The sequence below is a fragment of the Pongo abelii genome, chromosome 15, assembly GCF_028885655.2.
Source record: "Pongo abelii isolate AG06213 chromosome 15, NHGRI_mPonAbe1-v2.0_pri, whole genome shotgun sequence".
Lineage (NCBI taxonomy): Eukaryota > Metazoa > Chordata > Mammalia > Primates > Hominidae > Pongo > Pongo abelii.
This window is the reverse complement of record NC_072000.2, coordinates 97793348-97818885: the sequence shown is the minus strand read 5'-3', so window position 1 is coordinate 97818885 and position 25538 is coordinate 97793348. Positions and strand designations below refer to the sequence as shown.

General features: G+C 36.2%; 1 protein-coding gene across 6 annotated transcripts in view; it reads right to left on the bottom strand.

Annotated features, from left to right (window-relative positions):
- Nucleotides 1–19605, bottom strand: part of UNC79 (unc-79 homolog, NALCN channel complex subunit) — a 280888-nt gene extending 261283 nt beyond the window's left edge. For 2 of the 6 annotated variants that reach the window (XM_054530441.2, XM_024231534.3), the window contains exon 1: nucleotides 19266–19378. In XM_054530441.2, the coding sequence (XP_054386416.2) occupies nucleotides 19266–19287 (22 nt within the window). In that variant the 5' untranslated portion in view covers nucleotides 19288–19378. Of the gene's footprint in view, nucleotides 1–19265 lie in introns of all 6 variants that reach the window. The other 4 variants (XM_054530434.2, XM_054530443.2, XM_054530438.2 and 1 more) reach the window with 3 other exon arrangements.
- Nucleotides 19606–25538: the final 5933 nt, after the last annotated feature.

The following is a 25538-nucleotide window of genomic DNA, read 5'->3' as shown; positions in this document are numbered from 1 at the left end:
CAGAAAGTTTCTGCTTTGACCTACTTCTAAGAGCTAGAGGCAGGTCATGTTGAGCTTAAGCAGAAAACATAGAGTAACCCACTCCCTGACCACATTTTTGGTCAGAGGTCCCCTGGCCTACACAACAGCACCGCCAAAGCCTCAACTGGGATGAACCCCTTCTTTCCCAGGACTCACTTCTGACTTTGCTCAGTGACCTCCCGAAGAGGAGCTCTCAAGGAAGTTGAATTTAGATTGTGTCCCAGAGACTGTTTAGCACATCTTCATGATATGAAAGAGGGTATACAATTATGTATACGCTTTCAAAAGTAATAATAACATACACCCATTTACCCACCACCAGATTAAAAGATAGAACATTTCCTGTATCTTATCTGTACTCACTGCTGATTTCATCCCCCTCACTCGCCGTAGATATAAGTCCCTTTCTAACGTTTTCATTTGTCATTCCCTTGCTTTTCAGTTTCATCCCCTGATGATGTATTACCCAAACATTAAATTATTTAATTCAAAAAACTGAAGAGCAAGCATGAACCCAGTGGCATAAGAAAAACACAATATGCATATTGTCATTGTTGACATTGAGAAGGCTCCCATATTTACAAGTTGGTTTTTTTCTTTTTTTTTTTTTTTTTTTTTTTAGAGACAAGGTCTTGCTTTGTTGCCCAGGCTGGAGTGCAATGGTACAGTCACTGGTTACTGCAACCTCAAACTCCTGACCTCAAGAGATCCTCTGGCTTCATCTTCCCAAGTAGCTGGGATTAAAGGCATGCACCATCACACCTGTGCCCAGTATTTACGACTTTTGATAATCATTTCTTTATTAAAGAATAAAGAGATGCTGTGACTTCATTTTGACCCAGAAACAGAGAGTAGATGAACAGCCACAAGCCTGGTTCTAAAGGCAGCAGCCATTTATTTAAGAAACCAATCTAAAAACCAGAGACTAGAGTTTAAGAACTCAAAAATAATCAGCTTAAATATGGTAAAAGAGGAGGATTCTGGAAAGAGGACAGTGGCAACAGCATAGTTTTTGAGTCAACCCAGGGCCCTCTGTTAAAAATGGACAGGTCAATGAGGATAACAAAACCAAAGACCCACTGACAATCTCTACAACAAAATTAGGAGACAAAGTATCACCGTGGACTAAATATGAAAGGATGGGGACAGACTGCTGATAGCCACACAGCCATGTGGCATCAGCATCCATGCAGGAAGACATAAAAGGAAGGCAGTTGGGTCTTCAGAACAGAACTCTCAAGTCATCAACAGGTACTCACTGGAAACTGTGGGGCCCAGTCTGAAAACATGTGTCAAAGCAAGGAGGGAGTTCTTCAAGTAATAAGATCTGAAAGTGATGGAGCAGATTCTAAAAACGAACAAACCAAAAACTACTTTCCTGAAGCAAGTGAGGGAATCCCACAAGAGAAAAAATCATAAACTCTGGATCCCCAAACTCTGACATCTTTGACTGACCCCTGAACCACACAAGTGCAAATAGACCCAAATCAGCCCAGCTAAAGACAAAAGATCTGAACAAAGTAAGGAACTGCTGCATGAGAACAGAGTTTGCAATTCCATCCCAGCCAGGAAAATTACCCATAAAGCAAAGGAAACAACACCTCATCAGTGGAAAATAGTAGAGCCCAAAGTCTCCAAAACTTAACATTCATTATATCCAGGATATAACTCAAAATGACCCAGCATAAGAAGAACCAAGAAAATAAAACACATTCCCACAAGAAAAGTCAGTATATTCTGATCCTGAAAGGAAATAGATGCTGGAACTAACAGACAAGGATTTTAATGAATTGCTAAAACTATCCTCAATTAAGTAAAACAAAATATGTTTGCAATGCATGAAACTCTCATCAGAGAAATGGGAAGTCTCAGCAGAAATAAAAAAATCATGCAAGAAGAACAAGATGGAAATTCTAGAACTGAAAAACAATTTCAGAAACAAAAATTAACTGAATGAGCTTACAGCCATTAGAAATGGTCATGACAGTGGAAAGAATATGTGAACTTGAAAACAGACCAATAGAAAGTATCCAAGGTGAAGAACAGAAGAAAGAAACGATTAAAAAAAAAAAAAAAAAAGAACCAAGCCTCAGAGGTGGGTTAGGTAGTATCAAACAGTAAGAGGTACATATGTGTGATGGGAATACCAAAAGGAGAGGACAAAAAGAATGGGGCTGAGAAAATACTTGAGAAATAATGGCCAAAGAGTCCTCAGATTTAGTAACAGGCAGAAATTTTCAGACATGAAATGACAAACACAAAGCAGAATGAACACCCAGAGGCCCATGCTAATAAAAGCCCACATGACACTCAGACTGTTGAAAGCCAAAGACAAAGAGCAGATCTTAAAACCAGTAAGAGAAAACAACAATTTACATACATTTTATGGATATATGACAAGTAATGGCTGAATTCACCTCTGAAACCAAGAAGGCCAGAGGGAATAACATTTTTAAAGTACTCAAAGGAAAAAAAAACTGTCAAAGCAAAATCCTGTATTCAGCAAAAATATTATTCAAGAATAAAAGCAAAATAAAGACTTTTTCAGACAAAAGAAATCTAAAACATTTGGTCACAAGTAGAGCTATACTACAAAATATGTGAAGGAAAGTTTTTCAGGCTAAAGATAAATAAATTTCAGATAGAAACTTGAGTCCTCAGAAAAAAAAAACAAAGAGCACCAGAAATGGTAAATATCTTGGTAAATGCAAAAGACTATACTTTCTTTTTTCTGTTAATTTCTTTATTAACCATGCAATTTTAAAATTAAAGTTATAGCATTGTCTTGTGGGGTTTATATGTAGATGTATTACATAAAATAAGTATAAAATAAAGAGGGATATGGGCCTATAAATTGCAAGATTTCTATATTTTAAATAAGGTAGTACATTATTAACTGTGAAAAATTAAGGAAGTACAGAATAATTGCTCAGCCAACCAGTAGTTTAAAAATGCAAAAAAGAATATTTAAAAAGACAGTAGGAAAACTTTAAAGGGTGAAAGGAAATGAATGGGAAACATAAGCCAGATGAACAGTATGTGAAGGTAGTCTGGAGTAGCAATATTAATATCAGATAAAATACATTTCAAAGCAAAATATATTAACAAGGATAAAAAAGACACTTCATAAAAATAAAAGGGGTATTCAACAGGAAAACATAACAATCATAAATGTATATGAATCCAGTAACAGAGCTTCCAAACACATGAAGCAAAAATGACAGATTTAAAGGGAAAAGGAATTCCATAATCTAAAGACTGCAATATGCTTTAACAGCAACTATTAGAAAAATTAGACAAAAATCAGCAAATGCGTAGAAGATTTCAACACATCACCCAACAATTTAAAAATACATTTTGTTTTCAATTGGCACATAGAATGTTTACCAGTATAGACTATATTTGAGGCCATAAAACAAGTCTTAATAAATGTCAAAAGATTGAAAGCATACAGAATATATTCTCTAACAAAAATAGAATTAAGTTAGAAATCAAAAACAAGATAACCAGGAAAATCCCAAATATTTGGAAATTAAACAACACACTTCTAGGCCGAGCGCGGTGGCTCACACCTGTAATCCCAGAACTTTGGGAGGCCAAGGCAGGAGGATCATTTGAGGTCAGGAGTTTGAGACAAGACTGGCCAATGTGATGACTCCCCATCTCTACTAAAAATGCAAATTAGCCAAGCATGTTGGCGGGTGCCTGTAATCCCAGCTATTCGGGAGGCTGAGGCAAGAAAATCGCTTAAACCTGGGAGGTGGAGGTTGCAGTGAGCTAAGATCTTGCCACTGCACTCCAGCCCGGGCAACAGAGCAAAACTCCATCCCCCACCAAAAAAAAAAAAACAGAAACCACAAACATGTCTAAAGAAATTTTGGGTCAAAGAAAAAAATTGAAAGATAAATTAGAGAATATTTTGAACTGAATAATGAAAATACAAAACTGGTAGAATGCACCTAAAGCAGGACTTATGAAGAAATGCACGGCTTTCAAGTGCCTATATTAGAAAAGAAAGATTTCAAATTAATAATATAGTTTTCACTTTCAGAAGCTAGAAAAAAGAAGAGCTAATTAAAACCCAAACAAACCAAAGGAAGGAAATGGTATAAATAATTATGTACAAAAATCAGTAAAATAAGAAACAGAGAAACAATAGAGAAAATCATTGAAACCAAAAGTTGGTTCATCAGTAAAATGTATAAACCTCTAACCAGACAGGTCAGGAAAAAAAGAGACATAAATTGCCTATATCAGAAATAAAAGAGGAACACAGCAACAAATTCTATAGATATAAAAAGAATTATAAGGGATTATTACAAATAACTTTATACCAGTAAATGGCAACTAGACAAATTTGTCAAATGGACAAAATGGACAAATTCCTTAAAAGACACAAATAACCATAACTGACTTAAGAAGAATTTAAAGCAAACAAAGATTGTGAAATCTTTATCAACTGAAGAAACTGAATTTAAAATTTGAAACCTTCCCCCAAAAAAAGAACCTCCAGGCTCTGATGGCTTCAATGGTGAATTTATCAAAAAATCAAGGAATCATTATCAATTCTACACAAACCCTTTCAGAAACTATAGAAAAGGAAACACTTCTCAACTCATTTTATGAAGCCAATTTTATCCTGATTTCAAAACCAGACAAAAATATCACAAGAAAACAAAACTACAGACCAGTATATCTCATGAAAACACAGATACAAAACTCCCTAACTAAACATTAGAAAACTAAATCCAACAATATTTTTAGACGAATACGTTATGACCAAATAGGGTTTAATTCAGGAATAAAGGAATGCAAGGTTGGTCTAACATTCTGAAAGGTTCAAAGCTTTCCACCTAAGGTCAAGAACAAGGCAAGAACACTCGCTCACATCACTTTTATTTAGCATTGTTCTGAAGGTCCTAGCCAGTGCAGGAGGCAATAAAAAGAAATAAAAGGCATTCAGATTGGAAAGGCAGATGTAAAATTATCTTTATTCACAAATGGCATAACAATGCATACTGAAAACCTTAAATTATACATATATTTTTTTCTTTTTTTAAACTACTCACCAAATACGTGAGTGTGGCAGGGGTACAGGATATAAGACCAACACAACAAAGCTATTGTATTTATCTATACTAACAGCAAATAATTAGGAAATAAAACTTGAAAAACAAATCCACTCACAAAAATACTTAGGAATAAATTTAATGAAAGATGTGACAACTACCAAATATTGCAAAAGAATTAAACAAGACATAAATAAGTTTAGATATGTGTCATTCCAAGGATTGTTAAGAAAGTAATCCTCTCCAAATGGATCTATAGACCAAAATCCAAATAAGCCTCCTTTGAAGTAAATTACAAGTTGATTTTAAAATTTACATAGAAAGCAATAGTAAATAGTTGAAACAATTTCAAAAAATAAGAACAAAGTTGGAAGACTGATAGTACTAAAGATCATATGCCATTGACATAAGAATAGATGAAGAAACAAAATAGAGTCCAGAGATAGACCCACACATACATGAGTGATTGACTATCAACAAAGGTACCAGGATAATCCAATAGAGATAAGAAACAACTGGATATTGTACATGGAAATAATGAACCTCAAACTTTACCTCACATTATACATAAAAATTAACTCAAAAATGTTTATAAACCTAAATGTTTGAGATAAAACCATTGAACTTCTAGAAGAAAATACTGAAGAAAATCTTTGTGACATTGGTTTAGGCAAAGATTCCTTAAACAAGATACCAAAAGTGCAAATGATAAAAGAAAAAAAATTGAAAATGGGCTGTATAATTTAAAAGTCTTGCTTCTCAAAAGTCATTGTTAAGAAAACACAAAGGTAAGCCACAGATTGGAAGCAAAATGTTTCAAAGCAATGAACTTGTATTCAGAATATATAAAGAACCCTTAAAACTCAATCAAAAGACCAAAAAAATCCAATAAAAATAGACCAAAGATTGGAACAGAAATTTCCCAAAAGAAGATATACAAATAGTCAATTGGCACATAAAAAGATGTTCAACATCACTAATCCTCAGAGAAATGCTAATTAAAACCACAAGATACCACTGCACACCAACTAGAAAGACTAAAGTTAAATAGACTGTGAATACCAAGTGTTGATGAAGATGCAGATCAACTGAAACTCTCTCCTACATTGCTGGTGGGAACATAAAACCTTACAGTCACTTTGCAAAATAGCATAGGAATACCTTATAACAGTAAACATTCATTAACCATACTACCAAGCAATTCCATTCCTAGGTATTCGACCTAGAGAAATAAAAACATATGTCCACATGAAACCAGGTATGCAAATATTCATAATGGCCCAAAACTGGAAACAACCCAAATTTCTATCAACGGGTGAATGGATAAACAAATTGTAATATACACATGCCATGGACTATATAGAGCAATAAAAACAAACAAAATATTAATTAACCCAACAACATGAGTGACTCTCCAAAACATTATGATAAATAAAAGAAGTTAGACAGAAGCCAGGTGCCGTGGCTCACGCCTGTAATCCCAACACTTTGGGAGGCCGAGGCAGGTGGATCACGAGGTCAGGAGTTTGAGACCAGCCTGCCCAACGTGGTGAAACCCTGTCTCTACTAAAAATACAAAAAATTAGCCGGGCATGGTGGTGTGCACCTGTAATCCCAACTACTCGGGAGGCTGAGGCAGGAGAATCGCTTGAACCCAAGAGGCGGAGGTTGCAGTGAGCCAAGATTGTGCCATTGCACTCCAGCCTGGGCGACAGAGCAAGAGTCCGTCTTGAGAAAAAAAAAAAAAAAAGAGTCAGACAGAAAAGACTATGCACTGAATGATTCCATTTACATGAAATTCTATAAAAGGCAACACTAATAATAAAAAGAAAAGCAATGTCTTCCTGGAACTGGGAGTTGAAGGAAGGGATCAAGAGCAAAGGACAAAAGGAATCTTTCTAAGATAAGGATAAGGTTATTTATTTATTTATTTATTTATTTATTTAGAGACTGAGTCCCTCTCTGTTGCCCAGGCTGGAGTGCAGTGGCACAATCTCAGCTTCCTGCAACCTCGGCTTCCTGGGCTCAAGCGATTCTCCTGCCTCAACCTCCCGAGTAGCTGGGACTACAGGCGTGCACTACCACGCCTGGCTAATTTTTATATTTTTAGTAGAGACAGGGTTTTGCCATGTTGGCCAGGCTGGTCTCAGACTCCTGACCTAAAGCGATATGCCCACCTCAGCCTCCTAAAGTGCTGGGATTACAGGCATGCACCACTATGCCCTGCTAATTTTTGTATTTTTAGGAGATATAGGGTTTTGCCATGTTGGCCAGGCTGGTTTCAAACTCCTGACCTAAAGTGATCCACCCACCTTGGCCTCCCAAAGTGCTGAGATTACAGGCATAAGGAACCATGTCCGGCCAGGATATGGGTCTTTATCTTTATTGTGGTAGTGGTTACATGACTGTATATTCTTAGCAAAATTCATCAATCTGTGCTTTGCAAATTGGTGAATTTTATTATTTGTCACTATTTCCACGTAAACAAAAAGAGGACAAAAATGACACGTATCTTAATATGTATGTATTTGGGCATGTCTACATTAGAAGACATGGTGATAGTAGTCAAATGCTTGTACTTACTTATAATGAATAAGTTGAATTTATGCAAAATAAGATAATATTCAACTGAATGTTATTGACTTTTTATTTATATTTAACATTTCAAAATAAGGGCTAAATAAATATATAGTTCTATATATATGCAGAATCACCAAGAATAGGCTAGTTCACATGTAGACTAATAAAGGTATATTATGTGGGTAATTCTAAAAAAACTCTAAAAGAAATAAAGGAAGAGATTTTTAAAACATACAGTAGAAAATGATCCTACAGAAGACAGGCAAAAAACACCCAACATATGTATGATAGGGATCGCAAGGGAAAATCCCAAACAATGGAACAAAACAAGTATTAAAACTATATCTCCAGAAACTGTATTTCCTAAAATTAAAAAAAAATCTTGAACTTATTGAAAGGACATACTGCAATCATTTCAGCATGACCCAACAATGAATCATATTATAGTTAAGGCTACTTAAAAGGAGATTTAAAAAAAGACTAAGCCACTAAGAAAACAAGATTGTCACTGGACTTCTCGCCAATCCCTAATGCCAAAAAAAATGATGTGACAAATTTAAAATACTCAAGTTGGCGAAATATAAGTCAAAGATGTTATGTCCACCCAAGCTGACCTCCAAGTACAAAGTTGCAAACTATCATAAACTTGCCAAAACTCAGGCAATAATTGATTCTGTAAGCCTTTCCTAAAGGATCTATTAGAAATGGAGATTAAGACAACCAAAAAGACTGAAAGACAGCAGTATAAGAATGAGTGATGAGTATTAAATATAAATTTATCTGTGAAACAAAGCTAAACCATGATTATAAGAAAGAAAATATAGTAGCTATAATACAATTATCAAAAATCAGGAGGCATGGAGGGCATATGGATATGATTGTCTAATGGGTATTAATTGTAAACAAAATGACACTATTGTATATCAGATACTGGGTTAGAAGGAGGGGAGACAGAAGAGGTTACAAGCTAATTGCAATATTATTCAATGTAGGGAACTAGTTAGTCCAAAAACAAGTGGACTAGCAGTATTATGTAGAAGTCTTAGTATAAAGTTAACCAACAGAAAAAAATGAGCAAATAAAACCCATTGCATAATGAAAGAGTTTAGATATAAAATACATAAAAATAAAATAATATGATAGAACTGAGGCCAAACATATTAATCATATCAATAGATGTAAAAGGGCTTAACTCACCTATTAAAAGAAAAGGATTTTCAGATTGGCTAACAAAGCAAAATCCAACACTATGCAGAATACAAGAGACACACCTAAAACAAAAAGATTCGAAAGAGTTAAAAATAAAAGGATGGCAAAAGATATATCAGGCAAACACAAATAAAAAGAAAACGGGGTCATAATCTTAATATCTGACAAGGTGGAATTCAGACCAAAAAGCATTAAAATAGATAAAGAAGTGCCCTTTATAATGTTTAAGGCTACAATTCACAATGAAGATATTAGTTATTAGTATTTATGCACCCAGTAACACAGTAATAACTTCGATTAAGCAGCAACCTACGGAAGATGCAAGGAGAAATAGACAGAAACATACTAATAATAGGAGACTTTAACATACCTCTCACAATCCAAGATCAAGTGGACTAAAAATTAATAAAAGTTATAAAAGACCTAAACAACATTACAAGGTAGATCTTATAGATATACATCAAACTCATATTATTGTATCAATAATAATAGAGATTACAACTTCTTTTTAAGTACATATGTGGTATTCACAAAAACTGACTAAATCTTATGACACAGCAAAAACCTCAATGTGCTAAAGAATAGAAATAATGTAAATAGTATCCTCAGACCATAAGGCAATAAAATTAGAAATCAACAACACAACAGAAAAACAAAAATGCCCTTCCACATGGAAATTTATGCACTTTTAAACCACTCTTAGGTCAAAGGCAAATACACAAAATTCAATTGCAGAATTTCTTGAAAATAGTTATAATAAAGCCTGACATTACCAGAATCTGTAGGCTACAACTAAAGGAAGTGTCAAAGAAAAATATATTGCATGAAATGCCTATTATCAATAAAAATTTTTTTAAAAAAAATTAACAGCCAACTAAAAAGCTAGAGGAATACAAAATAAAACAAAGAAATCAAGGAAAAAATAATCAGAAATTAATAATAAAAACTGAAATTAATTTAGAAATGCCAAAAACTAGAAGTAATAAATAAATAAAAATAACTGGTTTCTTGAAAAAGAAATCAACAAAATAGACAAACTGCTAACCCAATTTTTTAAAGGGGGCAGGGGAGACAGCACAAATACACAACATTAAATACAGTCATCCCTCAGTATACACCAGGGATTGGTTCCTGGACCCACCCCCACCCCTAACCTCCTGCAGGTACCAAAATCCTTGGATGTTCAAGTCCTTTTTATAAAATTATATGGTATTTGCATATTACCTATGCACATCCTCCTGCATACTTTAAATCATCTCTGTTTTATAATACCGAATAAAATGTCATGCTATAGGAATAGCTGTCATACCCTACTGTATTTTTTTATTGTACTATTTTTTATTGTTTTTTTCCCAAATATTTTTGATCTATTGTTGGTTGAATCCATGGATGCAAAAACCACCAGATACAGAGGGCCGACTGTATGCATTAGAAATGACAAGCAGAAAATAAACATCAAAACAGAGGAATTTTTAAAATTTCTAAGATAGTCATTTGCATAATTCTATGCAAACAAATTTGAAAACTTAGATGAAATGCATAATTTTTTAGAGAAATAAAACTTACCAAAATTGACCCCAGTAGAAACAGAAAGTCTAAACAGAACAAGTGTCATAGAACAAATAGAGAAAGAAGTTAAAGAGTTCCACTACAAAAAAAGCACAGGCCAGATTGTTTTACAGGGGAACTCTAAAAAACTTTGAAAGATCAGATAACACCAATGCTATTATATTATTCCAAAGTTTAGAAAGGAAGCAAAATTTCCAGGCTCACTTTATGTAGTGAGTATCACATTGTTCCCAGGTCCTGAATAAAATTACTTCCCACTCTAACCCCCAGAAAAACACCTATGAAACAATCTAACTTATCAATGCAAAAATTCTTAAAATATGATGAAATTCAACCAAGCATATTAATAAAGTTAAGAGAGGAAGCAATATGGTCTCCATAGATGCAGAAAATAAACTTGACTCAACACCCATTTTGGTTAAAAAAAAAAAAACTTAACAAAACGAGAATTGACAGATACTGTCTCGTATATTACCTCAGCCAAAAAGAATATCTTACTTAAAAGAGAAATACAAGAGATTTTCCTACTAAAGTAAAACACAAGCCAAGAACACCCACTCTCTCTGCTACATTTCACACTGTATTGGAGATACTGACCAATGCAATCAGAAAACAAGAAAGCAATTAGAGGCATAAAAATTGAGTAGAAAAGAAAGGACAAAACTATTTTCTATTTGCAGAGCATACAATTGTATATCTTGAAAACCCAAAAGAATAGATGGAAAAATGACAACAAAAAGAAAATAATTTAGTAAAATAAAGTTATAAAATCCGCATACAAAAACTCAATAGCTTTCATGTATTCAAAATTTTAAAATAGAAGAAATGACACATCTCAATTATGATGGCAAAAAAAATGATGAAAGAAAATACTAAGCAAGAGCTCTATAAGAAATTCCAAAATCTATATGAGAAAAAAGCACCCCAAGAAAGGCACAGACTTGAACAAATGGAAAGACATACCATGTTCTTAGAAAGAGTAACATTCAATATCAGAAAGATGTCAATTCTTCCTAAAGTAAGTTATTCTATAAAAGTAATGTGATACTCACAAAAATACTATCAGGCTTTTTCCTGGAGTTATTCAACTTGTTTGTAAAATTATTTTGGAAGAATGAAAAAGATCTAACGCAATGAGGGTTATGTGAAAAAAAAAAGAACGAAAAAGAAAGCCAGTGAAACCTGCTTAAAATATTATTTTTTAAGAACAATGTTGAATGGGAGAGTGGAGATTCTTAGAAAATTCTCCACAAAAATTTTAGCCTCCAGTTAAAATAAAGAGTAGTAATGACCACAGGAGCAATTGTTGGCTCCCTGTGAATAAGTCATCCCAAGTTCATTTCAACTTCCTATTTTTTTAGGGATCTAGACAGGGCACCAAAGAAAAGTTGTAGAAAGTATATACATCTCAGCAAAGTAGGATGCACTTGGAGAATCAACTGTAAACTCCTCTAGAGCCTAGCACAGTGCCTGATACATTGTAGACACCCAATAAATATTGGTTGAATTAAGTGAATAGACAAGTTGATGAAATATATAGATTGAGTGGTACCATGATAGGATAGATTTGTATCTAGTAAAACTGTCATATTTAAAATATACTGATTAGAGGCTCAAAGCTAACTTGAAAAAAGTTATTTAATAGCATGACGCTCACAGGGCTTTTGTGCTTCTTTCTTTTTGTCAGCATTTTTATTTTGGATACTTCATATAGGAATGCATATTGTTTTGGTAGTTGATACAAAACCAATGGAAGAATGGCTAATATGTTGGATTATAGAATCAGACATAACAATGAAATAACATTAATAAGACAAAATGTAATCAGGTTTGTAGTGGTTTGAATCGTATCCCCCAAAAGTATGTTCAAGTCTTAATCCTGATACTGTGAATGTGACCTCATTTGGAAATAGGGTCTTTGCAGATATAATCAAGTTAAGATAAGGTCCTACTGGATTAAGGTGGGCTCTAAATCAAATGACGTGTGTTTATAAGAGGAAGGAGAGAGAGGTTTGGATACAGAGACACAGGCTGTGTAAAGATGGAGGCAGAGATTGACGTGATGCTGCTACAACCAAGGAATGCCAAAGATTGCCAGAAACCCCCAGAAGCTAGGACACAAGGAAGGGAGATTCTTCCCTAAAGCCTGCAGAGAGAGCACAGCCCTGCCAACACTTTGATTTCAGACTTCTGGCTTCCAGAATTGTAAGAAAATAATCTTCAGTTGTTTTACACCACCTAGTCTGTGCTAATTCGTTACAGCAGCTCTAGGAAACTAATACAGTGTTAAACAAAGCCCTAAGACTTTCAGCTGCACAGATAGAGGGTAGGTGCTCACTGAAAATATTAGAATGATATGCAAAAGACTCGCACGACCCCTGCGCAAGGATGACTCACAAATCTGTGAAAAGTTCTGTATAAAAAAATAAAAAGAAGAAATAGGAATTAAGGTACTTGAGGAACATTGAAGAAATAAAACCAAAGTATAATAACACATCTCTCAAAGCTGTTATGAAAATGAATTACGCCAATATATACCAAAGTGCCTAGTACATAGTAGGCACAAGCAATAAATATCTAAACTGTCTTTCCTGGAGAGCTTAAGATTCAAGCACATATAATCCTGACATGCTAAACTGTTTGTGAGTTATTATCTATTTCTACTTCTGAGGCAAGTTGATTTATTCTTAAAATAAAACAACATATACATAAATGTATACGTATATACACATGCATTTGTGCATGTATATATACATAAATATATACGTATACACACACACATATCCTTTTAATTTTATTCTATTGGAAGACCAAGTCCCTGAGACCAATGAAAATGAAAGATACCCTGAAATGCTGAACACCACTCCAGTTTTAGTCCCACATCAAATATTAAATGAGACTCACATGATAAGCTGTATGCTGTTGGTAACATTGGTCTTGAAAAGTCCAGAAGGAGAGAAAAACAAGACACAAATAGAATAAATGGACTGAAAGAAGCTAAAAGTTCTAAATGAAATTGTTGAGCTTTTCACATTACAGAAAGCAAGAGTATTGATAAGAATATATTTTTTGCTTAATGCACTTTTTGATACAGGAAATATTTCATTTCTAAGCCAATATATATGTTCATTTACGCAGAGCTATCCATATATTTTCAAAATGTAAGAAACAAATGCATATGAATTTCCAACATAACATTACTGCAAAACAAGAATCCCAACTTAAAGCTTATTTATCGGTTCAGTAATCAATACATAAAACTTGAACAGGATCCAAGTAAAACTGAAGTCTGAAGAGGCCCTGACTTTAGATATATTGCCATTTTATCTTAAAAAAAAAAAAAAAAAAAAACAGTTGGCTGTGTGCTAAAACTGCCTACCACTTTAAGAATCATAATTATAATTTTGAATATAGTAAAAGGAAAATTTAGCTAATCGGACAGAACAAAACCACACTGAATGTTCAAGAAACATGTAACTTGTTATATAAATACTGTAACATTTGATTTAGCAAATATATTTTAAGTACTTTTGACAACTGTAGTTTTATTTACCTGTAAATCCATTTGAAAAGCATGCATTTTGTGCAAAGTTCACATTGCATAGAATGCAGAACTTCATATTAACAAAAATGTAAAATCTTCAAATTAATGATATCCAAACACTTGGTTATGTAATCCCTCCTTATAAAAGACATTTCATCCACCCTCAGTCATTTTTACTTTTTGAAGAAATGATTTTTGTGCAAACACTATGCACTGGACAAGGTATTGCACACTAGAGACACAGAGAGGAACATAATACAATCTACACACAAAGTAAATTAAGGCAACTAACAAGAAAACTAATTGAAATATAGTATGAGCACACAAATAGGGCATACAGGGAGAAAGTGGCAATCAGGCAAGGTTTCAAAGCTAAGTATTGAGCAGTAAGTAGGCATTAGAAGGTCAAGACGATGAGGGGGAAGAAAGCATTTCAGGCAAAAAGAACATGATGCATTGGAGGAACTGAAAAAATAGTTCATTGTAAACTGGATCAAAGAGGTAAAGCAGATTGTTGATGAGCTAGAATCAACAAGGCTTGGGAATGTGTTGAATAGTTATGGCAGAGAGTAAAAAGTTTAGGAAGACTGATTTTTTGACTTGGATAAATGAGCAAGGAAGTGTCATTTACCAAAATGACTGATCTAAAAACAAGTACAAGTTTGGAACAAAGGACAATGAATTTGGGTTTGTGGTATGTATAAGATGCTTGGGTAGAGATGGAGGACTGTAGTTCCAAAAACATTTGTGGACTAGAAAATTGTATGTGGGAGGCATCCTCGTAGATGATACCATGCAAGTAAATGTGGTCAAGAGTCTGTGGGATTTTAAAAAAGATTGAGAGAGAGGACTAATGACAGAATCCTGTGCGAAGCTAATTTTTAAAAGGCAGGAAGAAGACAGCCCTAAGAAAAAATCTGAGTGGGAACAGCCAGAAAAGAAAGAAGAAAAGGAGAGTTTAAATCAGGAATTAGTGTCAAATGATACAGAGGAGTCATGTAAGACGAGAGCTAAAAGCTATTCTTCTTTTTGCAACCACAAAAATGGTTATAATAGGCACATTCTAATTTTTGCATAATATGAATAAAAGTGTAATAGAGTTTCCTCTATAAGAAGTTTGCAATATTCTTGTGAAAAGATTTCTAAATGACTACAACTGCAGTGCTATTGAAAGGAGAAGTACTTTTCTATCTTAGTGATATTACCATATAATGTGCAAAAAATAAAGAAAACTATCCATTGATTTCCCCATGCATGGCCCTTACATACACATGGGAGAGGGACAAGTTCAACTTCAAGTCATAGTGCTAATCAGCTGTACTCTTAAAATTGTTTATCTCTGATGTAATCAAAAATATTTTTGGTTACTGGGAGGCTAGATCCAAACTTCACAATTATCTCCATTTTGGCAGCAAGCATAAGGTTTTACATTTGATGATGATTATGATAATAATTGTTAACATTTATTAAGTCCTCATTATGTGCCAGGATTCTCTGCTAAGCACTGTTCATGAATCACCTCATTTAATCTTCACAACAACTATAACTATCCCCATTTTATAGAGGATGTAGTCAGGGCTTAGAGACATTAACTTATCTAAGGTCACAGAGTTTACAGGGAGCAAAGCCAGGATTCAAACCCAGGCAGCAGTCTGATTCTAGAACCCCAACTCTGAATGTCTGCTGTTATCAAAAGCAGAGCTTCTTTCGAAAGAGCATACCCAAGGTGATCCCAACTGGTCAATTTTGATTCTTAGAAGACAGAAAAAGTTTGGGGTGGAGGGAGTGGGACTCCTCTTTAGAATTCCAAATAAATTTAATTTTTATAATTCCAAATTCTATATCAGCTATGTAAACATTTTCACCACAGTGAACTTTGTAAGAAAAAGAAGCATTTGGAGAAAAAAAATTTAACTCTTCTGCAATCACCTGAGAAAGTGCTAGGAAGCTTTCACCTCCTGTTTTGAGGCTCTGCAGATAGCACAAGAAACAGACTGAATATTTTTTAAAGGCTCCAAAAACTAGCTGCTGCTGCTGCTTTTTTTTTTTTTTTTTTTTTTTTTTTTTTTGGAGACGGAGTTTCGCTCTGGTTGCCCAGGCTGGAGTGCAATGGCACAATCTCTAATCTCTACTCATCGCAATCTCCGCCTCCCGGGTTCAAGCGATTCTCCTGCCTCAGCCTCCTGAGTAGCTGGGATTACAGACATGCACCACCACGCCCGGCTAATTTTGTATTTTTAGTAGAGATGGGGTTTCTCCATGTTGGTCAGGCTGGTCTCGAACTCCCGACCTCAGGTGATCCACCTGCCTCTGCCTCCCAAAGTGCTGGGATTACAGGCGTGAGCCACTGCGCCCGGCCACTAGCTTCTCCTTCATCACTATTACTTATCTCACAAAAGAAAATGCCACTACATAAAACAGAAATCATTTTTCATATCTCTGTGATTATCACATTTCAAAGGTAAATCAAGTAATCTGGTTTGGGTTGAAATGCAAGTACTTTCTCTTGCTGGTCCAACAAAACTATGTCTACTTGTCAAACCAGTGAAATGTTCATCTACATCAAGAAGCTCCAAGAAGAAGAGTAATAGAAATAATATTTTGACATTATATTAAGCCTAATTCTCCTTCCTCAGTCCTTAGGAAAGCGGTAGTGTGCACACTCCTGAATGCAGAGGAGAAACGAGCTCTCCCATTCTCTCCTTATCCAGTAGTCTTCACACCCAGTAGAAGAAAAAAAAAATTCCCTGGCCTTTCCTTCTCTTGCTCCTTACACCTAGCTAAACTTCTACCAAGTCCAAGGATAAAATGCTGCCAATCTGCATTCTTTTTATAAAAAGTATTTATCCTTCATGAACATCAACTATGCAGCCTATTGTGTTTTTGCTTTATTTTCAGGTACATAACGTACACTAAAATGTCAATCCACTCATGTTAGTGCATATTAACAGAAAAAGAAAAGAGATTCCTTAATTACCTTCATTCTAAATCCAGATACCTAAAAACACCCATAGCATCCTTAACCTTTCCACAGCCTACCCCCATTTACCTCCTTTGCCCTCCAAACCCTTAAGACTAAAGCAAAGATAGCTCCTGCTACAATTCCTTACTTTAAAGATGGAAACTCTGAGGCACAAAACTATTAAGTTAATTGCCCCGTGTCTCACAATTAATCAGAAGGACATACAAAGCTCAAGTCCACATGTTCTAGCTCCAGATATGGTGTCCTTTTCATCCTCTACAGATGAAAAAAATCTGTTTCACTGACACGTCTAAAATAGCTACTTAAGTCCACTAATTGCTCTACAGAATCAAGTCCATAGATAGATTTTATTCATTGCTCAGGAAAGAGAAAAGACAAAGCATCCAGTCCATTTCAAAATATAACAAGGAAGAGAAAACACAGGAAGAGGACAGTAATACTCACTGGCTTTAGCCTGAAATTACTTACGTAATATGTAACTACACAATCAAATGACGGGTGGTGTTTTTTCCTTTAAAAACCATACTATAATAAAACCACTTGGCTTTATTATAATATCAGGATGTGATATTCTCAAGTGGGAAGTTCTACATGAACTCAAACTATGTTACCATTCCTCAAAACAGAATGCACCCAATTTTTTTCAAAAACCTCTGTAAAAGCAAAACTTAATTTTGAATGTAGATTTAACTTTCAGAAACACGCAAAAAAAATCACAAGAGAGCTTCCTAACTATTTAGAGGAGATGGACTATTTAAAAGTGGGCAATGCTTGTCATTATCATAGCCATCATTTATTGAGTACATTCTATGTGCTAGGCTCATTACTAAACCTTTTATATGTATTCTCTCATTCCCCACAACAACCCCATCAGCATGATTAGCCCAGGTTTACAGATGAGGAAATAAAGTTCAGAGAGGTCAATTATCTTGCCCAAGGTCAAACAGTAGCAAAACTAAGATTGAAACTCAGATCTTCCAGATTCCAAAAAAACATAAAGAAGTAAAAGCACTGGGTGGTAGGTGGGCATGCACAATTTCTAATGAACCATCAATCTGAGAATTCTATGAGCCTTCAGATTATTTAATTTATCTGGTGAATAAATGACATACTGCATTTTATCATATATAAGATATTGCCCTCAAATAATGAGACTATTGTTTTGTGTGTCTCAAAAACCGGCTTTAATAGCCATTCCAAAGAAGAATTACAAAGACTTTTAAGTAGTGACAGCATTATCCATATAATGTGTACTGCTTTAGAAGAAAGGAGTCAATCTAGGTGAATAAGTTCTGGTATATTGTTAAAAATTCAAACTCACTGCTTAATAAAAACATCTTTTATTTACAATCTGAAGTTTAAGCTCCTGAATCCCTCAAGCCCTCAAGTGCACTCGAAAAAAGGCTTCACATTGATCAACCTACCAAGTACACACCGAAGGCCTACTAGTGCGCACTGCAATAAGACAGACTATGGGAACCATATTAGAAACTTACTCCATCCACAAGGAGTTAGCAGGTTGCTTCCAACCACGCACACAGTCAGTCATTACTGGGACAACCAAAATCCTCCGGTGCTATTTGCTATAGTTTGTGTGGGCTGCCCTAGAAAGGAAGCTTGCTCTTTGGAACAATAATTAGATCAATTAGGTCATTTTCCCAGAGCTCCTTTCACTTTCTTGTAAGCACCGCATGGTTGTGGTTGGTTTTGGCATTGGTGTTGGCATTAGTGAGTTAATTTTCCTCTTACTGAATCCAGAATTTTGCCTGGCTCCCTGCTCCCTCCCCCTTCTCTCCCTTCTTGCCTCTTCCACCCGAAGTGGAAACTGCAGACTCAAACTCCCCTATGGCTCCAGCACCAAGAACTGGGCATGCTCAGAAGGCCAGGCAGGCTTTGGTTGCAACTGACAGTTCCCCGCCCCGGATTTGCCGCTGCCCCCCTTCCCCCACTCCAACAAGAGATACTGAAATGTTTATCTGAAAGATACGAGGCCTCTTTTTCCCGAGAATGACCCCATTTTAATTTCATTTCGCAGGGTCTCTGAGTCTTGAGAAATCCCCGCTGGAGCCCAAGGAAGACCGTATTATTTTTCAGCACCGGGGACAGCGCCGCGCTGCCATTAACGTCCACCCTCCCCCACCTTCTCTCCCCGCCACCCCCCACCCGCCCCAACCTCAGCCCCCACCCCCGCACCAGCACAATGCCAAGGTCTCCCAGCAGCCGCAAACGCCGCAGCTGCAATAGCTCCCAGCCGAGGCCGGGCCGGAATGCCGGGCCGGCTGCTACTTACACTGCTCCGCTTTGGTGGACATGGTGCTGTCCAGTTGGAAAGGCTTTGCCCCAAAATCTGTGTCGTGTGAGCTCCCTCGCTCCGCCAGCGATGTTGCGAGGAAAAGAGTGCATACCCCCCACCCCCCACCCCCTCGCTTTCCCCCTCCCTTAGGCCCGTGTCGCTACCATTCGGACAAAACGCACATCAAATTGCAGAATTCGGTCCCGGAAGGTTAGGAAATCGCCCCCGGAGAAATGGGTGGGATTTAATAGGCGGCCAAAGGCTTCCTGTCCGTCCCCTCCTGGAGCTGCCCGCGTTGATGTGGGCGGGGAGACCGAAAGGAGAGAGCAGGCTGCGGCTCCTGGTGAAATGGGAAAATGGGCTCGACCGGGGGAGGAGTATTTCCATTCATAAGGCGCACGGAGGGGACGGGTGTTTCCCAGAGAAAAGCCTCTTAAAGCGCCGGAGTCCCCGACCATTTGGATCTCCCATTGGCGTTCTCCGGGCCTGTAAATCCCGCTCCCGGAGCAGCCCCCGGAGCCTCAGCGGGGTGACCAGAGAGGGACCCAGGTGTGTCCCACGCTTCGTCTCAACCTCCGGGAGGAAGGAGAGGGAGGCGGATCCGGGGCGGGCTGGAGCGCCGGGGCCGGAGGGCGCGAGGATGCTCCTGAGGACCGCGAGGAAGGAAATGCAGAAGGAACCCTCAGCATGGCTTCCCTGAGCGCTGCGGTCCCTGCCCTCGCCTCCCCTCTGCGATGGGCTCTCCTGCTGATGATTGGGGATGGGAGGTCCCACTGCCAGGGGGCTGTGACAAGACTTTAGAAGTTGGGGCTGGAGGAAGGAGGAGATGTCCACGGATGGTGAAGCTGGAAGGGCCACAGAAAAGGAAGATGAAAGACTGAAGACAGGAAGACCCCAGGTGTGCTCCCTTGCAGCCATCCCAGCTGGACAGGGACACATTAGGAAGCCCCTCGACTAGAAAACCGAAGGCAGCGGGAAAGGAAGGCAATAGACGAGGGCATCGTGCATATTAATAGGAAGATGTCCAAAGAATCCACTACAGAATGGAGAAACACCTGGAGTCGGGAAGAACCAGATTCAAGACCCACTTTTACCACTTACTCACTCAAGGACCATCTTCTAATCTCCCTACACCTCCGGTTCCTTATCTGTAAAATGGGAACATTAAAACCTGCCCTGTCACCTGAAGAGTTACTGGGCAGATCGAATGGATGCGCAAGTCCTTGTAAACTAAAAGTATGGCACAATCGCCAACCATTATGTCCATTCTTCATTCAAATAGTTTAATTTGTTAAAGCTGAGGGGCAATGGTCATAGCAGGTTAATTTAGTAAAAGTTACAGGAACAAAACTGTAAGTGTTGACAATGACTTTTAATGCTGATAAATCAATGTTTTCCACCTCAGAAAATAAAAGATCCTATTTAGGGAAAGAATTTTAAATTCTGTGTAATATATCAAACTATTCAGATGAAATCTTGGACAATTAAGAAAAATATTACGAACAAACATCAAGGAAAGATGCTTCTGAGTGGCCAAAAAAAAAAAAATCTACAAATAACAGGGAAACTGCCCATAATGATGCACACACAGCACTCAAGTTTCACGGTATTTGCAAAAATGTTCATAAAGGGTTAGTGAATTGGCTCTTTGGGTTGCATATGTGATTGGACTCTGACATCTTGCTGATTGGCAGGTTGGTCTGGCTAATCAGCAATCATTCCATGTCATTGTTCATTCCCAAAACCACATCCCAAAGAGAAGTTCCATTTATTAGTAAAAGATAAATGATTATGTGAAGCATGATGCCAAAGAGTTCGTTTTGAGTAAAAAGAAATTGAAATCATTCTAAAGAAAACATGAATATAATGAACATTCCTGAGAAGATGACAAACACTTTGTATGACTAAAAGAAAGCTCAATGGGTTATTCAGAAAATTCTTGGAAGCCTGAGGCTTTGATAAAGAAAACAGTAATTGGAAATTAACACACATGAAAAAAAGGTGTCTTGGATAATACAAAAACAAAGGACAAAGTATGTGTTGGAAACCTATTATCCCTTTATCTGCTTAACAATCTTTCATTTGTCATCAATTAACCCTCCCGTTACTGAGTTAAGGGAGAGTATAATGGTGTTAAGTCATGGACTGAGGAGTTAGCCTGGGTTTGAATTCCAGCTTTGCCTCTCATGATCTGTGTAACCTTGTGCAAGTTACTTAACTTCTCCATGCCTCGATTGCCTTACCTGAAAAATGGTCATATCATAGTCACATTAAAGGTTGTCAGGAATAAATAAGTATATATATGAGAATCTAGAACAATGACACATATGAGTGATGGCTGCTATTAGCATTACTGCTCCAACTCCTCAAATGTACCCAATCCATTCAGGTTAGTTCTGATGCTTCGGACCCTCCAAAGCCCGATAGCATCCATACAATTGAGACTCTAATCATCAACCTAGGCACTCACAGCTTGAGCCTTCTGACATGCCCATTAACTCACTAACCTGGGCCATATCCATTACTCAGTTTCACCATTCTGACATATGGCCTTACTACTTCAATGAATTCCCTCACCTTTCCTTCTGTCTCCACCTATCTCAACCCTTCCTGCTTAGTTTTCTTCTATTGCAGAGGTAGTGCCTCTTCTCATTGCCAGATGCAATGCCTTTTTTCCTAAACTTATGCCTCTAATTATAAACATTCCTACTTATTCTAGAATTTGCTATTTTAATTATCTTCTTTTCCCCAGCATTTTAAGTCTCATCTTTTCAATGGATTTTCCCATCCTGCTTGCAAACATGCATAAATTTTTCATCCTCAAAAAGCTGTGCCTATCATCTTACTGAATAAGTGGCCTCCATTTCTCCATTTCCTCACTACCCTACCTGCTATCAAATTGTGGCTGAAACAGGTTACTTCAATAGTCACTAATAATTTCCTAATAGTAAATTACAATTGCTTTATCTCTTGGTGACTAATGCCAGCATTTGAAATTTCTCCCTATTTCTTTTTGAAATTCTCTCTTCCCTTGACTTCTATAACATAATTCTCTTCAAAGTCTTCTCCAAACTTTTTGCCCATTCTATTGTTTAATGAAGTACTTCAAACATAGAAATATTTTAAAAATCATGAACACTAATGTTACCATGACCCAGTCTCATCAAATCTTAATATTTTGTCATGTTGCATTGTTTTACTTTTCAGAAATAAAACATTTTAGAGACATTAGAAGCCCCCACAAAAATTATTCTAAATTTGTAGTTATGTCCTTATATTTTATATTATTTATTTATTTGTTCAGCAACTACTTATTGAGTGCCTATGTATGTCAAACACTGCTCTAGGAATTTGTTATAACATAGCAAACAGAGAAGACAAAAAAAACTCTGCTTCTTAAAACTAATATTCTAGTGGAAAGACAAAAAATAAGTAAGTAAAACATAATATATTCAGTGCTGACAAGTACTAAAAAGAAAAATATTACACAAAGGGAAGGAGACAGTTTTTATTGAAGGGGTTGAAATTTTGAATGAGATAAAATTTTAGATAGGGTAATTACATACACACCATATATGTCTATTTCCATAAGCAACATATATTATTTTACATGTTTTTTAATTTTCTATAATTAATACCACACTATACATATCTTTTTAAAACTTAACACTTTATGCTCAACATTCCATTTTGGCTTAATTATGTTTATTAAACACTATGTGTGAGGAACACCCCACACAATTAGTGATTAAAGACTCTAATAGCATACTCACAGCTTGATTGACCCAAAATGCCAAAATACATAGTTAAAAGCAATTATAGCTGCTAGAAAGTGAAGGGAGAACTATGAGAAAGAGAGAGTCACAGTAAAGGAGATATCACCTATTTACCTCTGCCCAAATATCTAGCTGATCTCTGAACCACACATGTGAAAGGCTGCATGCAAACAACAAAAACCCAACTAGGGATACAAGAACTAAACTGATATTTGATAAACTCATAGTTTATAGTTTATATCCCATTAAGTTACTTACCTGCTAAAAAAGTCAACACTCTTCAGAGGAAAATAACAGAATACAGAGTCTCCACAGCACTAAAATCACAATGTCCAGGATACAATCCAAATTTACATGACACACAAAGAAACAAGGAAATGTGACCCACTTGACCCATGGTGAAGAAAAAAGACAATAGAAAATGAACCCAAGATGATCCAGATGTTATCATTAACAAAGATTTTAAATCATGTAAGTCTGCTCAGTGCAGTGAAAAAAAAATGCTTATAATGATTGTAAAGATAAGGTTGTCAGTAGAGAAATTGAGACTATATTTTTAAAAAACCATTGGAAATTTTAGAACTCAAAAGTACAATACGTGAAATAAAAAATTCACTAGATGATATTAATGGCAGGGTGTAGAAAATAGATGAAATATGAAGTAAGCTTAAAGATAAATCACTGTAAATTATTCAATCTGAAAAACAGATAGAAAAAAAATAATCAGAAGAAAAGGAACATAGCCTGGGGCCTGTGAGACAATAACAAAAGGTATAACATATAATTATACTCACAGAAGAAGAGGATAAAAATACTAATAATATATTAATATATTATTTTAAAATATTTAAGAACAAATATTTAAGGAAATAATGGCTGAAAAATTTCCAAAATTTGGTGACAAAAAAAATTTACAGATATAAAAAGAAGTACCAACCCCCAAGCAGGAAAAATACCATGAAAGTCAAGCCTTAAGCACATCAGATTCAAAATGCTGAAAAACAAAGACAAGGGAAAATCTTGGAACCAACCAGAGAAGAATGATATACAATGACACGCATTACATACAGGGAACATCAATGCAAATTAACACTGACTTCCAATCAGAAACAATGGATATCAGAAGATAATAAACTAACCTCTTTACCATACTAAAAAGAAAAAGAAAACTGTTAATGCAGTGGCATATTTGGCACACACAAAAAAGTCCTTCATAATGAAAATAAAATAAAAATATTTTCAGATGGAAGAAAACTGAGAGAATTTGCCACCAGCAGACTTGCACTATAAGAAATAGTAATGGAAGTTCTTCAGGCTAAAGGAAAATGATACCAGATGAAAATGCAGATTTTCTCCCAGTCTACAGCTTGTTTTTCACTTTGTTTATGGAGTCTTTTACTGAAGAGAAGTTTTAAAATGTAAACGTAGCCAAGTTTAACCAGCCTACCAATCTTTTTCTCTATAGTTTGTGCATTCCTATGCCCAAGGTTGTAAACAGATTCTTATATTTCATTCTAAAAGTTTAAAAGTTTTACGTTTCACATTTAAGTGTTTGTTTCAACTTAAATTTATGTTTATGTTTATGTGTGAAGTGGGATCTGCTTCTTCTCCTATGAATAAGTAGCATCTTACCCATTTATTAAACTCTTCCCCAAAAGTTTCTAATTCCATGCCAACTTGATCATAAATCAACTTTTTTATGTATATATGAGGCTATTTGCCAGCTTTGTATTCTGGACCACAGGTATGTTTGTACCTGCCTGTTTAACCATACTGTCTTAATAACGATAGCTTTATAATAAGTCTTTATAAGGCAAGTCCTCCCACCTGTGCTTATTCTTCAAATTTATCTTGGCTATATTTGACCGTTTTGCCTACTGCATCCCCACCCAAATCTAATCTTGAATTGTAATTCCCCAAATCCCCATGTGTCATGGGATGGATCCATTGGGAGGTAATTCAGTCATGGGGGCGGTTATCCCCATACTGCTGTTCTTGTGATAGTGAGTGAGTTCTCACAAGATCTGATGGTTTTATAAGGGGCTTTTCTCCCTTTTGCTCAGCACTTCTCCTTCCTGTCGTCATGTGATGAAGGATGTGTTTGCTTCCCCTTCCACCATGATTGTTAAGTTTCCTGAGGCCTCCCCAGCCATGTGGAGCTGTGAGTCAATTAAACCTCTTTCCTTTATAAATTACCCAGTCTCAGGCAGTCCTTTATAGCAGCATGAAAATGGACTAATACACCTGCCATGTGAATTTTTTTAGTTTCAATTTTTAATTTTTGAAGATACATAGTGTATATATTTATGGATTATATGAGATGTTTTGATATAGGCATGCAATGTGTAATAAGCACATCAGGGTAAATGGTGTATTCATCACCTCAAGCATTTCTCCTTTCTGTTATAAGCAATCCAATTATATTCTTTGTTATTTTAAAATGTGCAATTAAATTATGTTTGACTATAGTCACTCTACTGAGCTAGCAATTCAT